At 49.7% G+C, this 14,056-nt stretch overlaps 6 protein-coding genes across 6 annotated transcripts; 1 reads left to right on the top strand and 5 right to left on the bottom strand.

Moving 5' to 3' along the window:
- Positions 1–263: 263 nt before the first annotated feature.
- BDV38DRAFT_25253 (putative Patatin-like serine hydrolase) lies at positions 264–2,966 on the bottom strand. Its single transcript, XM_032055137.1, has 3 exons — positions 2,510–2,966; positions 1,887–2,454; positions 264–1,745 (listed from the first exon to the last, which is right to left on the bottom strand). The coding sequence occupies exons 1-3, from the start codon at positions 2,574–2,576 to the stop codon at positions 575–577; spliced, it is 1,806 nt and encodes a 601-aa protein (XP_031907386.1). The 5' UTR covers positions 2,577–2,966; the 3' UTR covers positions 264–574.
- On the bottom strand, positions 2,967–4,191 carry BDV38DRAFT_25219 (CinA family protein). The gene is made up of 4 exons (XM_032055091.1): positions 3,962–4,191; positions 3,836–3,910; positions 3,572–3,780; positions 2,967–3,510 (listed from the first exon to the last, which is right to left on the bottom strand). The coding sequence occupies exons 1-4, from the start codon at positions 4,055–4,057 to the stop codon at positions 3,357–3,359; spliced, it is 534 nt and encodes a 177-aa protein (XP_031907387.1). The 5' UTR covers positions 4,058–4,191; the 3' UTR covers positions 2,967–3,356.
- Positions 4,076–5,837, bottom strand: BDV38DRAFT_25275 (MOSC domain protein). The gene is made up of 3 exons (XM_032055172.1): positions 5,606–5,837; positions 4,412–5,546; positions 4,076–4,349 (listed from the first exon to the last, which is right to left on the bottom strand). The coding sequence occupies exons 1-3, from the start codon at positions 5,618–5,620 to the stop codon at positions 4,327–4,329; spliced, it is 1,173 nt and encodes a 390-aa protein (XP_031907388.1). The 5' UTR covers positions 5,621–5,837; the 3' UTR covers positions 4,076–4,326.
- Positions 5,684–8,005, bottom strand: BDV38DRAFT_264742 (serine hydroxymethyltransferase). Its single transcript, XM_032056304.1, has 4 exons — positions 7,748–8,005; positions 7,443–7,558; positions 7,252–7,389; positions 5,684–7,197 (listed from the first exon to the last, which is right to left on the bottom strand). Exons 1-4 carry the CDS (start codon positions 7,759–7,761, stop codon positions 6,056–6,058), a joined length of 1,410 nt encoding a protein of 469 aa, XP_031907389.1. The 5' UTR covers positions 7,762–8,005; the 3' UTR covers positions 5,684–6,055.
- A 1,974-nt stretch (positions 8,006–9,979) lies between these two features.
- Positions 9,980–10,698, top strand: BDV38DRAFT_288803 (putative GPI anchored protein; the record flags this gene model as incomplete). The annotated part of the gene is made up of 3 exons (XM_032061103.1): positions 9,980–10,135; positions 10,195–10,250; positions 10,308–10,698. 3 exons carry the CDS (start codon positions 9,980–9,982, stop codon positions 10,696–10,698), a joined length of 603 nt encoding a protein of 200 aa, XP_031907390.1.
- Positions 10,699–10,860: 162 nt separating this feature from the next.
- BDV38DRAFT_290389 (putative acyl-CoA synthetase) lies at positions 10,861–14,050 on the bottom strand. Its single transcript, XM_032061466.1, has 4 exons — positions 13,060–14,050; positions 12,572–12,967; positions 11,641–12,513; positions 10,861–11,584 (listed from the first exon to the last, which is right to left on the bottom strand). The coding sequence occupies exons 1-4, from the start codon at positions 13,436–13,438 to the stop codon at positions 11,160–11,162; spliced, it is 2,073 nt and encodes a 690-aa protein (XP_031907391.1). The 5' UTR covers positions 13,439–14,050; the 3' UTR covers positions 10,861–11,159.
- Positions 14,051–14,056: the final 6 nt, after the last annotated feature.

Below are 14,056 nucleotides of genomic sequence, written 5' to 3' on the forward strand. Positions count from 1 at the left end.
GTGGTGGTGCGGGTGGGAGAGCAGCGTGACCCACTATCATTCAATATACAAAAATTAAAATGACGAATCTCTTTCTATATATATTAAACTGGATAAACACAGAAAAACAGAAATTATTCTTCAGCACTACCTCCTCTGAAGGTTTCAATTTTTACTACATTGAAGTACGAGTTAGAACGCGTCAGTCATGATTCATGACAAGAGAAACCCAACCGGAGTCTAGAACTCCCAGAGAACCACTGGCTGAAGATTAAACCTCCGGAACCAATCCGAGATTAACTTAAAAGGGTATAATAACAATGCTCATCATCATCACACTTGAAACACAATCACAGTCATAAGGAAGTTCCTTGAAAAAAAATCATCAAGAGGAAAATGCAGAAAAAGAGAATTAATATAACCATGGATCTCCCTGCATCCAGAGAAAACAATCCCACTCATTCATTATACATGACGCCCATCAAGAACATGCGGATACTTCGTGACGTTCAAATTGAACAAACAAAGGAAACCGGGAAATCCCAGGGAAAATAAATAAATAAAATGAACTGAAAAAATAGGCCAGAAGAGAGACCTAGCGCACGTGATAACTTGGTTTTCGCTGCTTGTTGACCACAGGTGGAAGCTCATCCACTGGATAGGGCGGTCGAATCTTTCCATTTGATCCGTGCCCCAGAGGACCTGTCGTAGTTACCAATGGAGTGGGCATTGGAATGCCTCCCAACTCACTGGGGTATGGGATAGGAGTCTTTGGAGGTACTGGTGGCGGCATGCCATCGTGCACATGATCCGTGCTTCGTCGCGGGGACCCGTGTTGTTGTGAGCTGGGTCGGCTGATGTCGCTCAGATCACTGACTGAACCCCGCGCCGGTGTTGGCAAAACTGTATCCTGTGAGACAGGATGAACTGGGAGTACATCGTCGTTCATCGGGGGTGGGGGCGGCCCTGCTGGTGAGAGCAGGGTAAAATCGCCTGGCAGCTCAGCAGGCAATTCCACTGCATCTGGAATTGGAGGCGGCACGACAGAAAGTCTTGGACTTTGGGTTATGGAACTGTCATCTGGGAAATTGGTTATATCATTTCCAGCAGCCGTATGCGCCGCCGCCCGACGGTGCATGCGTTCGATTCTAGCAAACTTAACACCGGCATCAAGAATTTGCTTCTTCACTTCAGGCCTGGTGAGGTAGCGACGAGTGTTGGTGCTGATGTCCGCCAATCGATTCCATTCGTTCATACCAAACTCCCCCACACCCACTTCGACATTCAAGCGGTAGTAGTTATCTTTAACTACGTTACGCTTGGCCAGATGCTCCCGGAGCATATCCTTGTGGATATCTTCACAGCCCTCGATCTTAGCGATCAGCCGACGGCGCGCCTCTGCAAATGTACCCAGCGCATCGCCAAAGAAGTCCTCCCACCACTCATGCTGTCGATTGTTCGTACCAGGTGGACGTTTACCTGTACCAACGCTTATAAACACTCCAACTTCGCGACCGGGCCACTCGTTGACTGTCGCTTCATCCAGGACCTGCGGCGCAGGGTTATAGGTGCCGGCACCCTCGTCGATGAAGACATGTTGTCCAATCTGAATTGGTTTAAAAGCAAGCCCAGTGGCTGATGTTGCCCGGCCAGCTTGCCAGATTGTACAGTTAAACTCTGGAGGGGGTTCTTTCCGGGAGTCGTAAGAACGTAAGAGTACAGCGGATCCGTTGCGTGTAGTGCCCTTATACAATGCTGTGACCGCCCTATTGACATCGCATGTTAGCTCAAAGTATACACAACAACAACAACAACAACAACAACAACAACAACAACCAAAAAACAAAGGAAAAAGGAGGGGGGGGGGGGGGGGGGGGAAGAAGCGGGGGGAGAGAGAGGGAGCTTACGTTTTCGTGCGGTACTCCCGATTGTCGTACAGCAGCGCATCTGGATTACCCCAGCGTAGACCATTGATGAACGTTGAATTCCGCTGACTGGGGTTTGAAGAATGCGAACCAGCGGTGCTGAAACTGGCACGGCTACCAGAACGCTGGGGGATCGAGTTGGGGCTGAATGGTGTGTTGGCAAAAGATGTGCGAGCGCCGGGCGACAAATCATTTCCCTCGGCCTCGAAAACGGTGTGTTCGCGTACACACTCGCGAATAGCGTCTTCCAATCTCGAGGCTTTAAATAAGGTTGACCGGAAAGGAATCCCAGCGAAGGTCTTGTCCGTTTCGAAAACCCTACGGGTCATGCGTACGTAGACTTCTTTGCAGGTTTCAAGATCGAGTCGTAGACGGCCCAGCATAAGAGCTATCAAGCCGCCGGTGCCGGTGCCGACAATGAGATCAAAGTGATCGCAGGGTTTGGGAATTTCATCGCGACGAGGGGCTTTGCCTTCGCATTCGACGTACACGCGATACATAAGTTCCTGGAGGATGATGAGCATCGAGTAACCGCGGACGCCGCCACCATCTGACCTGTTAGCCCGGAAATCTATATCCAAACCTCTTTGTAACCGGGAGCATACCTAATGATAAGATCCGCAAGGGAGGACCCTTGGTGGTATCTTTGCGACGAAGAATCGTCGTATCCATTGTGCCAATCCCTTGGTGGGCTGGAAACACCCCGGTAGGGAGCGGGAATATATGGGCGCCTGATCGGCTCGATGTGGGCGGCAGATGACGAATCCGTTCGAGGGAAAGCACGAAGTCACCGGGATATATCTGCCGAGACAAATGACCAGAGGGATTCTTTTAAGGAAAGGAGAAAATCTGGCTGTAAAGTGAAGTTGGAGGGGGTGTATAGTATACTTGGTAGTGGGAGTGAAAGAAGACTGAAAAAAGATCTTTTCCACGAGTGTCTTACCGTGACTGCAGAACCAACGAACTAGTGACCAGTAAGATTAGGTTTGAACTGTTCTTGGGTACAAGTATTTTCCACTCTGCATTCCACCAAAGATCATTGCCGTTCAGTACTTTAGTCAGACTCAACAATGACAATTGGTGGGGGTGTCACGGGGATTGTGGCGGTGCTCAGCTGCGTCATTAAGGCTGTGTCCAGATAAAGCTGTGAGACGATATAATAGTAACTTAATGACCTCAAGAAATAAGGCATCCCGGCTTACACATCACCTACTCAGCTCCATGTTCCATGTTCCAGAAAGACGCTAGAATGAAGTCAATCCATGTCATTATATTAGATCAACTAGATACGTATCGACATGAAGATCAAGTTATCAGCATGAAGGCCCTAAAGTGGGTTTGAGTTCAAACCATGGGTCGCGAGTCCCATGCGATAAAAAAAGAACGATATTCTGTCCTATCCGTCTTCCGTTAATCATAAGAGAACAAATGACAGGAAATTGTCCCAGTGGTCTATAGATTTGCCTTCCCAACAAGTATATCCCTCAACAACTTCAAACTTTCTTCAGCAAAGGTAACCATGTTCTTCTGCCGATTGTCACTGCCCGTCTCCACTTCTCGTGTGTACGTTCCATGCGCAGTCGACACTGCGACAGCTACGTAGCCTCTGCGAGTCATTAGCATGGTCTTAATGTTCTTATGTTTCAAATCACAAATAGAATTCCTACGGAGTGCGATTCCTCGTCGTCCCGCCGGTCGGCCCGGCTGTTCCACTCTCACTCACCGTATAGGTGGAACCGAGAGTGTGGCGAACGTGGTCGGCCATTTGGGCCACGATAGCGGGCGTTGGGCCATTGTAGTTTTCCAGATGAGCTGGAGTCCATCCGGCAAAGGCGATCCGAGATTCCAGGGTGTATACCTCAATCGTCATGTTAATCTTTATACTGCAATGTACGTATGGGCAAAATGGTGGTACTATTGGATAGACTAACAGTCAATCCACCCTTGTAGACAGCTGACGCCCCGGAAACAGAAAGCAGGCTTGCTGAAATGAGTCCGCCGGCGGCCTGGAAGGTTAGCAAGCCGGCAAGGACTATGGGGCTAATATGACGACATACCGTCTCCACAACGGATATCGTCTCCTGCTTCGCTTTGAGAATTTCAAAAACCTCCCGGATAAGGGACTGAAGATTCGACGGTGGGAATTCGCTCATTGTGATTGCGCAATAATGAATAAAGGTGATGGTTGATGGTTGAAGGTAGGGGAGATTGATAATGCAACGCCGGAATGTCTTAGCGCCGTCACTGGGTCTGATTACTACTCATCATTCAATGCAACTATCGTAACGGAAAACTAGTCGTTCACAGTACAGTATATCGAATCTAACTGATGATAAGCGCTTAGATCTAGGTTCTATATATCGACCTTAGTCGCCACGAAACACAGATTGGGAATGACTACTCTGTACACGTAAATAACAATTTAATTCGTCAGACCAGGCCAATCTGAACATAATCAGTAAGCACATGTCGATGAAACCAGTTCACAAATAGCAGGTTATGCTCACCATATGTTGTCCGCTCCTCCACCCTTCTGGATACAGTCACCTCTTCTCCTACTCGGATAGAGGCATTCTCGCAGTTCCGGTCTAGGAACACATACCTTCCAAACACGGGCGAGAACCTCGCGCCCTTGTCTACCCTCCGGTCTTTCATCAGCTTCTTGAGAATATTGCCGCTGTCTCCTGATCCCATTTTCCCTGTCATATAGTCAACGTTGAGGCTCTGGCATCGGATGCAATTCGCCGTCAATAGAAGTCGAATGTTTTCTCCCACCATGAGCTCCGCCCAGAAATCCTCCTCGAAAGCTGTTCTAGCACCCGAAATGACAATGTTTGGCCGGGTTTTTCTCAGATCCATCGCCATATCGCCAGCTAAGCGGGCAGACACGTTGTCTACCGAGGTTTCCGATATCATAAGATATGGTGCTGTGTCGGCAAAGGTAATTCTTTCTTCCTTCCGTTTACCGGTCACAGCCCCGTATCTATTAGCACCAAGAGTCACGAGAACAGCAACGGTTGTAGTCACTAGGATAAGGAGGATGAACGAGCTAATTTCTTTCTGCCCAAGTGGCACACCAACGTTCAGAAGCAAGCTGAGAAGAGCTAAGACGGCCACCGACCGTTTAGAAACAAGTGGAGTCACCAGTTCGCGATGTATCTGGCTTTTACCCGGTGGGAAGCTCCCTAAGACCCTCCTCCAATGTGGGCCCAGGTATACAAGGACCACCTTGTACCCGAAACACTGGCTAAACCAGTCGTTATATTTGCTACCCATATGATAACCCCTTGTCGGACTTTGATGCATTGTAACTGTCAACTCTTCCAAACCCTGCACATCTGGTTCTAACGGTACCTCTAACGTTTTGATCTGAGAATTACCGTTGTCGTTCACGCCTGGTGGACGATACGTCACAATGATCTTTCCATTGGTTTCACCCTCTGTTGGGAATACGATGTCTGTTAGGAACAAACTCATCTCGGGGAAATGCGGTATATGCATATTCTGGAGGGTTTCGACACCATCATCGCCCTGGTTGACCTTGAGGAGCATGAAACGTCGGTCATACTCAAAGCCGGTGCTGGTAAGGACAGCCTCGGGAACGGCTACCTCACGAAGGGATTTGATGGGGTATATGTACAGCTAAGGAGATGAGTATTATTGTATTGGATTAAGGGAGACGATTTTGGAGGACTCCTTACCTGTCTGATTTCCATCGCTTGAGACTGTTTGCTTTGCCTGCAATGCTTGAGAAAACTGCAAAGTGTTGTTGGGCGAGGCGGAGAAATTGGGTTTTACCGGTAAACTTCGAGCTAGCGCTTGGGCTTAACAGGGATACTCACATCACTGCATTCTCTCCTACGCACATACCCAAGGCCGGAAGTAACTCCACGTTATTAAAAATCAACAGGGAGACAACGGCTGCCAAGCCGGGACCCTTGCCCACGACAGGCAAGTGTTTCCGCTGCATTCAATCTTACAGCATACCGCCATGGAGGTTTCAAGAGGCTTTGAATAAATATTGGTACATGGTACATACACACATCAAATAGCAAAATGAAAACGTTAATGTTAATGCTCATATAACTCCCGTGATAATTGATTTAGACCCGATCAGTGCCTTATTTCATAGTTCTTCATAGTAAAGCCGGTTACTCGTCCTTCCAAGGAAGGCTGAACGTTCCCACCCAGTCCTCAACTTCCTGCCGCAAGAGCACAATCTCTGAAATCTCCTCGCCCTCACCAACATATTCCAGGAAGGCCTTGACAGTGTTGGGGTTCTTAACGCCCTTAGCCGCAGCGCTCTCCTTGGCAGCCTTGTCCAGCTTTTGGGTGATGATGACCGCGCGGTCAACGATATCGGCCACGCGACGGAAGTCCTCGGGCTGGAAGCCACGAGTAGTCATGGCAGGAGTACCCAAGCGGAGACCACCGGGCTTCAAGGCTGACCGATCTCCCGGGACGGTGTTCTTGTTGCTAGCAACGCCACAGAGCTCTAGAACACGTTCAACACGGGCTCCATCAACGCCACGGTTCTTCAGATCCACGAGGACCAGGTGGTTATCCGTTCCACCAGACACAATGTTGTATCCCAGACCCCCGTTACTGAGAGGGCTGCCAAGTCGATCGGCCAGTGCCTGAGCATTGGCTAAAACGGTTTCCTGGTAAGTCTTGAACTCGGCTGATTGAGCCTGCTTCAGTGCAACTGCGAGAGCAGTAATGGTGTGGTTATGAGGGCCACCCTGGTGGCCCGGGAAGACGGAGGCATTGATAGGATTCTCCAAGTCATACATCTCCTGATTGCCCTTCTTGTCCGTCCGGCGGATACCCTTGCGGTAGAAGATCATGGCACCACGGGGCCCACGCAGGGACTTGTGAGTAGTCGTTGTTACCACATCGGAATGACTGAAAGGCGAGGGAAGTACATCCGCAGCAACCAGTCCGGATATGTGGGCCATGTCACTGAGAAGGTATGCACCAGCTGCGTCTGCGATCTGGCGCATCCGAGGGTAGTCGATCAATCGACTATAGGCTGAAGTACCGGCAATAATGAGCTTGGGACGATAGAGCAACGCCTGCTTCTCGAGGGCGTCGTAATCAATGAGACCAGTGGACTCGTCAAGGCGGTAAGGAAGGGTCTCAAAGTATTTCGAGATGAAAGAGATCTTCTTAGTGGGAGTCTGATAACCATGTGACAAGTGACCACCATGAGGCAAGTCCAGGCCCATCAGGCGGTCATGCGTGTTGAGAAGGGCGGATATGGCGTACAAGTTGGCGGGGGAGCCGGAAAGTGCTGTTCAATCATCAACCACGATTCTAATATTTGAAGCTAACCGAGGAAGCTTACGTTGGACATTCACACCCCATTCTTCCGGATTTAGTCGAAAAGTTTCCAGCGCACGCTGTTGACATAACCTCTCCGACTCATCGATATGTTCATTGCCTCCGTAGTATCTAGCACCGGGATAACCCTCTGAGTACTTGTCTGGTAGCTGATTAGTGGGGAGCAGCGCACATAGGTTGGAATGGTGGACTGACTTTGCATCACACTGCCGAGAGCATCAAGGACCGCTTGTGAAGTGAAGTTCTCTGAAGGGATCAGGTTGATGAAGTGCTTTTGACGTTTTTTCTCCTGCAAATACACATGAGTACTACTACTCACAACCGTGAGACAATTGTGCAATGAGGAAAATTAACCTTCTGGAGAATATTGTAGATTGTGGGGTCTTCCTCCTCGAGGTGTGCGGAGAGCAACTGCGGAGATGACGTTAGCATAAGACTTTGGCACATTTGCGCACGTTTGTTTGATCGTCTAGAAGCGATTGCACTTAGAGAACACATACATGTTGCTGCCCATCGCGACTGGAGGATGACACACTCCGGCTCTGAGAGATTGAGCTGGAGACGCACCAGGGAGCAGCCGGTCGGAGTTGAGTAGTGATGGCGATAGCTCTGGAAGAGCTTCCCGGGCGCGGGACCAATCGCAAAGCCTGGCGACCACAGCGGCTCAGCATTTTGAATCTCTTGTCGTACTTCCTTACAATAGACAAGACGGGTTTACAGTAGAACAAAAAGAGGGGAGAGAGGAAATAGATCGGAATTTAATGAGAAGTAATGGAGGAATAACCGCCGCATGCTGTCCTATCATCGGACAACTAACCGCGCGGTGATACCGTTGCCCGCGGAAAGCAGCACACTAGTCGATTTACGGGTTAGCATCTCCGGCGGTCGGATCTATACTTATTCCATTCCGCTCGCTTATTTTTATGGACTCTCCGATCCCGACTTCCGCCTTTTTTTCTTTTTTTCCTTTTTCTTTCTCACACAACTAAATCCAAGATGAAGAAAAGGTTTTAACTTGTCAGTTCTCGTGGAAAGGACGGCTCTGCTGACTTTTCCCGGGCGATGCTGAAGTGTCCCGCCGTTCACCATCCATTTTGGGGCAATGAACGATCGGATTGGAGGTTGTGTTATACTGGATATGCCGACGACGATATGATTGAGGGAAAATATCATATAATATCGATCATATAATGACTATGAAATGCATTTTTAATTGTCTTTTTCGCCCTCTCATTTTGAAAAGCCCGGTCTTGACTCGATCATCTGGGATGTCCAGGGCACCGATGTCTTTATTAGCAATGAACCCTTGTCCTTAGCAGTAGTCTAATGTCAATGTCAATCTGCCGATCTTGAGTTATATTTACAGCTAGTAGTAGCCTCTCTGCCCTCATTGTTCAAAATCCATCCAACAGTTCAAAAAGTCTTGGGATCTAGACTGGATGATCTTCACACATATCGAGGTTCTTCGGAGAGCAACACCCTATCGGTCAGATCATGGGTGTATTTGTGCCTTGCAGGGCACCTTACGCTCTACACAAGTCATTGCGAATGAGTAAGATCCACAAATATTGACCAGAGACGTCAGTGAATTTGCCAGCTCATGGCAACCTGGATACGTGACGTTTGGATAGTGCTTTGTCGATGTACAAGTGCTTGATACCTGTGATCCTGTGGTCCTGCGGTCCATTCACGCTTCGAACCCTGACTGGATCCGAGCAACGCAAAAAATAGAACAGGTGGGCAATCTCAATAATTGCGTCGTCGACAGGGTTGTAATTGGGTGCCGCTGAACGAATGATAGAGCATATCTTAAAGTTGGGCCCCAGGGTGGTCACTGAACCAGGCAATGATCCTCAGGGCGGATAAGAAAACTCTGTTGGGTATGGGGGAACTGGGTTCGCTGACTATGTTATGTATATGGAGTATTGTACGGAGTTCTCCGTACAGTACAAACCTAGGTAGAGGAGGTGATCAGTCAGGAAGTTGAAGAGGGCGGGGGCGATTTGAAAGAACCCTTGCTGCGGTCAGCTCCTGGTCGCCTTGACTCGTCTCACAAAGCAATATGAGATACGGAGTAAAGGATCTTCGAGTAAGGTTGCTCTCAACCTCAAAACATACAGTGGCAAGCAAGCAAACAAACAAACAAACAAGCAGGGCTAATACGTTTGTACTCCGTATGTATCGATGTACGAACTACCTGCCAGGAACACGCGGTGAAGAACGTGGAGTACAAACCACTGCACATTAAAATTGGAAAGGAAAAGGGGGTAGGTTACTCCGTAGATTTGGTTTGTTCCTGGTGCCTGGATGTGTGCATAATAGTGGATCTGAGTGGATATGGTGCGCGGGATCGATCATCCAATCCGGGACGTCTCTGTTGTAATTGCCACACACGGTTTGTGTACACGTTTGACACCATCGATGGTTGTCCGTCGACGACTAGTACAGAAGTAGGATGTAATTAAACGTTAGTTGCTCTAGTCCCCTTTGTCTCGATTTATTATATTAATTAGTCTCTCTCGCTCCCTTCTTCTATTCTCCTCTTCCTTCCTCTCCTTTTCCACCCCCAAGTCAGTCAGTCACTATCCATTTATTCCGGTCTCTACCGAGTACATTCTTTATTTCACGTCACTCTTTTACCTTCGGGGAGAAAGTCCAACGACAAAAATAAATAACCAACCTCTAATTTCAATTCGCCATTCTTTGGACAGAAAAAGTAACAAATCAACAAAATGCGTTTCTCCGTCGCTGCTGTTTTCGCCGCTGTGGCCGCTGGTGTCGTCGCCGAGGAAGTGAGCACTGTTATTGTCACCGAAACCGCCACTTACTGCCCTAAGTCCACTGATGCTATCGGTGTTTCTCCCACCGAGTCTATCAGCATCCCCGCTGTATGCTCACAGATGTCCTTCAGTCTCACCATCGTGGAATAATACTGATCGGATAATAGGGCTACACCACCACTCGTCCTCTCATCACCTCCACCGTGACTGAGTGCAACAAGTGGTATGTTATATCGGCGTCTTCCATCTCGTATAGATCATCAAGCTCACATAATTACAGCTCCAGCACCGCCCCCCCTGCTGGCACTCCCACTGGCGTCAACCCTGTTGGCAGCTCTACCCCCAGCTCTCCCGTTATTCCCGTCGTCCCCAGCGTCCCCAGCAGCTCCAAGGCTACTCCTAGCAGCAGCTCCATCATCAAGCGCCCCAGCAGCAGCAGCATCGTCATCTCCTCCACGCCTCTGGTTCACTCCACCCGGCCTGCTTCCACCAACGCCCCGCCTGCTCCTTCTGCTTCTGCTCCTTCTGCTTCCGGCCCCTCTGATGTCTCCCCCACCGGCTCTGCTACCACCCCCGCTGTCCCTCTCTTCACGAGCGGTGGCTCGCGCGCAGCTGTTGGCGCCGGTGCCGGTCTGGCGACCGTCTTCGGTCTCGCTGCTGTTCTGCTGTAAACTGATTTGAACTTCGACGGATGGAACGGATTGATTGCATTTTCTCTATTACCCCTTTGAGTCTTCATTCTCGGCGACCGTCGTCATGATTGCGATCCATATGTTACTTGCATTCTCCGCAGGTGAGAACATATCGCATAGATGTACTTGACTATGATGACGGAGTTATTAAATTTCTTGAACTCTTGTTGGAGCGTCTAGACCACTTTTCACTGGTGATACGACCGATACCATACATATTGTATTTTCTTTGATATCTCTTTACGGCTTTTTCTGTTAATATTGATCTTGATGGCTTTAGTGCCTGCTGGAAGTTCGGCTTTCCTGTGTATACCTTACAGACTTTATAATAGCCCATTACGGTTTATACAGATTTTGTGCATTCCGAGAAAGCTGTAGAGTAGCTTGTCCTTGATTGCTTTTCCAAGTGTATATGTTGTGTCCGAGGCCTTGCCATCCATCTACAATTTGGCTCGGCTTTGTTTCTTCTCTTCGAAGTACTCTCGCACTTTGCTTCGCGCTATTTCCACTACATCAGCGTCCTCCACTGTCGGCGGTATGCTCACCGGGGCCCCATAATCCCCACGCACCCCGTGTTCGACCAGCTCGCGCAATACTCGCCGCAACGTCTTGCCGCTGCGCGTCTTCGGGATTATTCCGCGTCCCTGTATCATGCCTCCGAGCGATGCGATTGCTCCGATCTGCTCACGGACTCGTTGATTAATCGCGTTGAACAGCTCCGGGGTAGGTATCGCTGGCAGGGCGGCAGATGCAGTCCGTGGCTGGATAAAGGCAAAAGGAAGGTGCCCTTTCAGCGCGTCCGGTATGCCAACAACGCTGGCCTCGCCGACCTCTGGGTGTGACAGAATGGCTTGTTCAATTGCACCTGTATCAAACCATGTGAGTTAATGAAAGATCATGATCAGTCTTAGGGATGTATACCTGTACTAAACCGATGCGCGGCTACATTTATGATGTCGTCCGTTCGCGCCATGACATGAATGTACCCATCCTGGTCGATCATACCTGCATCCCCTGTGTCCACCCATCTACCCGAAAAGCGCTTGAGATATCCCTTGTAGAACCTCTCGTCATCATTAAACAATCGAGTGAAAGCCGTGGGAGCCAATGGCATATTTAGGACGATGTTGCCCATCGTCCCTCGGGGGACCTCTCGGCCTTCATCATCAACAATCCGAACGTCAAATCCCGGCATTGGAAATCCGGCCGATCCTGGTCGAATAGCCATCGGCTCTACTTCTTTGTCATCATCTAACGTCACTCCAGCTGTGCTTCTTAGTGCCAGCCCGGAGATAGGCGAGCCGGATTCGGATGACCACCAATTATCTATGACCATGGCACCCGGGGCGGCATGACGGGATAAAAGCTCCTGATACGCCTGGACAATACTGGGCTCGCTCCTCTCGCCGGCGAGAAAAAGAGCCTTGAAATGCTTCAGGCCACCACGACGGGCCACCTCCTCGAAGAACTTATTGTCTGGATCATCCTTTCGGATGGCACGCATGGCCGTAGGTGCTGTGAACAGGATGTTGGCCCTGTGTTCCTCGATAACCCTCCAGAATGTTCCCGCATCTGGGGTTCCAACAGGCTTTCCTTCGAAGAGTACAGTGGTTGCGCCAACCAAAAGGGGTGCGTATAAGATGTAGGAGTGGCCGACTACCCATCCAATATCAGAAGCGCAGAACATCACATCACCTGGGCCCTGAATGCCAAATAGATACCTAATGGACAAATGCAACCCGACTGCATGTCCGCCAGCTTCTCGGACAACTCCCTTCGGGAGCCCGGTGGTACCTGAGCATTCTTGTCAGTTATACCAAAGAAGCGTCATTCCCAAGGCATAGGGTCGTACCGCTGGTGTATATTATATACAATCCATCCGTGCTAGCCACAGGTATCGGTCCGGCTTTGATGCCACGCATGCGTGCGCTCTTGACCAACCGTTGCCAGTTGCGCTGTCCACCCAGCTTATCGGGTCGATTCCACCGCAGCTGATCTCTTTGCCAAACAATGACCTTTTCAGGCTTAAAGCTACTTGCCTCAATAGCCCCCTCGACCAATGGCCTATAGGCAACAGGGCCCTTAGACCCTTCTATACCACATGATGCTGTCATGATGACTCGTGGCCTGGCAGCTTCAATCCGCTGTGCGAGGGACTTGGCCGCAAACCCGCCAAACACGGCCGCATGGATTGCCCCCAGTCGAGTAATCGCCAATGCTGCAATGAGCGCGGCTGGAATCATGGGCACTGGAAATAGTCAACATCATCCGTGCCTAGGAGAGTCAAAAAGGACCAGGCCAAGGGCAAAAAAACAAAACAAAAAAGTTGAGGTGGCATACTATAAATAATGACTACATCACCCTTGCGCACTCCTTCTTCTCGTAATACACCCGCCAAGACCTCAACCTCCTCTAACAGCTGTCGGTAGGTATATTTCTCTTTCGTCCTCGTTACCGGGGAGTCCCAAATGATAGCAACATTGTCACCGTTACCATTCTCCACATGACGGTCGACGCAGTTGTAGGTCGTAGAGATCTCCCCGTCGGGGAACCAGGACCAATGGTCGTGGCTAGTACCGCTGGGAAGATGTTTGGAATGCCGGCTGATCACATGCGATGGTTTCAGGTGCCAGTAGAGCTGCTCTGCATGGTGAGACCAGAAGCTCTCCGGGTCCCGAAGAGAAGAGCTGTGTACCAGCTGCTGTGGGTGACGTGACATAATAAATTGTGACCAAAGGAAGGAGGTACGTAGTCGACGTGGGTGGGAGGGGGGAGCGAGCAAGCAAAACAAGCTGAATGTGAAAGATAACTAACTACTAGTAGCAACCATAAAACCAACAGACGGCATTCAATAAAATTTGGAAAGTAACTAAGGCGTCTTCCTGCAGGTGGACGTCGCCGCGGTTAGTAGTAGTCGGTCACCATCGCATTCCGCGGCTAGCAGAGGAGTAGACATGCGGGGATGTTAGGGGTCTCATTCTTCAGCCTCGAATTGGAAGAAACGAAACAAGGTGTCCATCCTGGCATCCGAAACCCTGCGAAAATTCGGAGTCGTGGATCAGCGTCTCACGCCCAATCGGTTGGTTCATTGGTTTTTCGAACCTCCGGGCGTAGGGAAACGAACACGTTTCGGGACAAATGAAGCAACCTAAACCTGACCTATGAATACATGCAATAACCAACTTTCGTAGAGAAGATTGTGTGGAGAGGAGAACCGAGGTAAGGTGGGCAGGTAATGAATGGAAAGCTTTCCCCGCACTTTCGAGCCCGGTTTAAATCGATCGCCCGCATCGACCAGCCAGTACGGAGTAGTTGAAATCACATATATTTTGTACTC

The sequence above is a fragment of the Aspergillus pseudotamarii genome, assembly GCF_009193445.1.
Source record: "Aspergillus pseudotamarii strain CBS 117625 unplaced genomic scaffold BDV38scaffold_115, whole genome shotgun sequence".
Taxonomy (NCBI): Eukaryota; Fungi; Ascomycota; class Eurotiomycetes; order Eurotiales; family Aspergillaceae; genus Aspergillus; species Aspergillus pseudotamarii.

Bases quoted from the DNA above. Each gene is read 5' to 3' on its own strand.
- BDV38DRAFT_25253 (XM_032055137.1), bottom strand. From the start codon at position 2,576: ATGGATACGACGATTCTTCGTCGCAAAGATACCACCAAGGGTCCTCCC. The intron at 2,455-2,509 runs GTATGCTCCCGG...CTAACAGGTCAG, and splicing joins CTTGCGGATCTTATCATTAG to ATGGTGGCGGCGTCCGCGGT. The intron at 1,746-1,886 runs GTAAGCTCCCTC...CGATGTCAATAG, and splicing joins CGGGAGTACCGCACGAAAAC to GGCGGTCACAGCATTGTATA.
- BDV38DRAFT_25219 (XM_032055091.1), bottom strand. From the start codon at position 4,057: ATGAGCGAATTCCCACCGTCGAATCTTCAGTCCCTTATCCGGGAGGTT. The intron at 3,911-3,961 runs GTATGTCGTCAT...CTAACCTTCCAG, and splicing joins CGATATCCGTTGTGGAGACG to GCCGCCGGCGGACTCATTTC. The intron at 3,781-3,835 runs GTTAGTCTATCC...TGCAGTATAAAG, and splicing joins TCTACAAGGGTGGATTGACT to ATTAACATGACGATTGAGGT.
- BDV38DRAFT_25275 (XM_032055172.1), bottom strand. The intron at 4,350-4,411 runs GTGAGCATAACC...GATTATGTTCAG, and splicing joins GGAGGAGCGGACAACATATG to ATTGGCCTGGTCTGACGAAT.
- BDV38DRAFT_264742 (XM_032056304.1), bottom strand. The intron at 7,390-7,442 runs GTCAGTCCACCA...ATCAGCTACCAG, and splicing joins TCTCGGCAGTGTGATGCAAA to ACAAGTACTCAGAGGGTTAT. The intron at 7,198-7,251 runs GTAAGCTTCCTC...ATGATTGAACAG, and splicing joins ATGGGGTGTGAATGTCCAAC to CACTTTCCGGCTCCCCCGCC.
- BDV38DRAFT_290389 (XM_032061466.1), bottom strand. From the start codon at position 13,438: ATGTCACGTCACCCACAGCAGCTGGTACACAGCTCTTCTCTTCGGGAC. The intron at 12,514-12,571 runs GTACGACCCTAT...AAGAATGCTCAG, and splicing joins GTATATAATATACACCAGCG to GTACCACCGGGCTCCCGAAG. The intron at 11,585-11,640 runs GTATACATCCCT...GGTTTGATACAG, and splicing joins CGCGCATCGGTTTAGTACAG to GTGCAATTGAACAAGCCATT.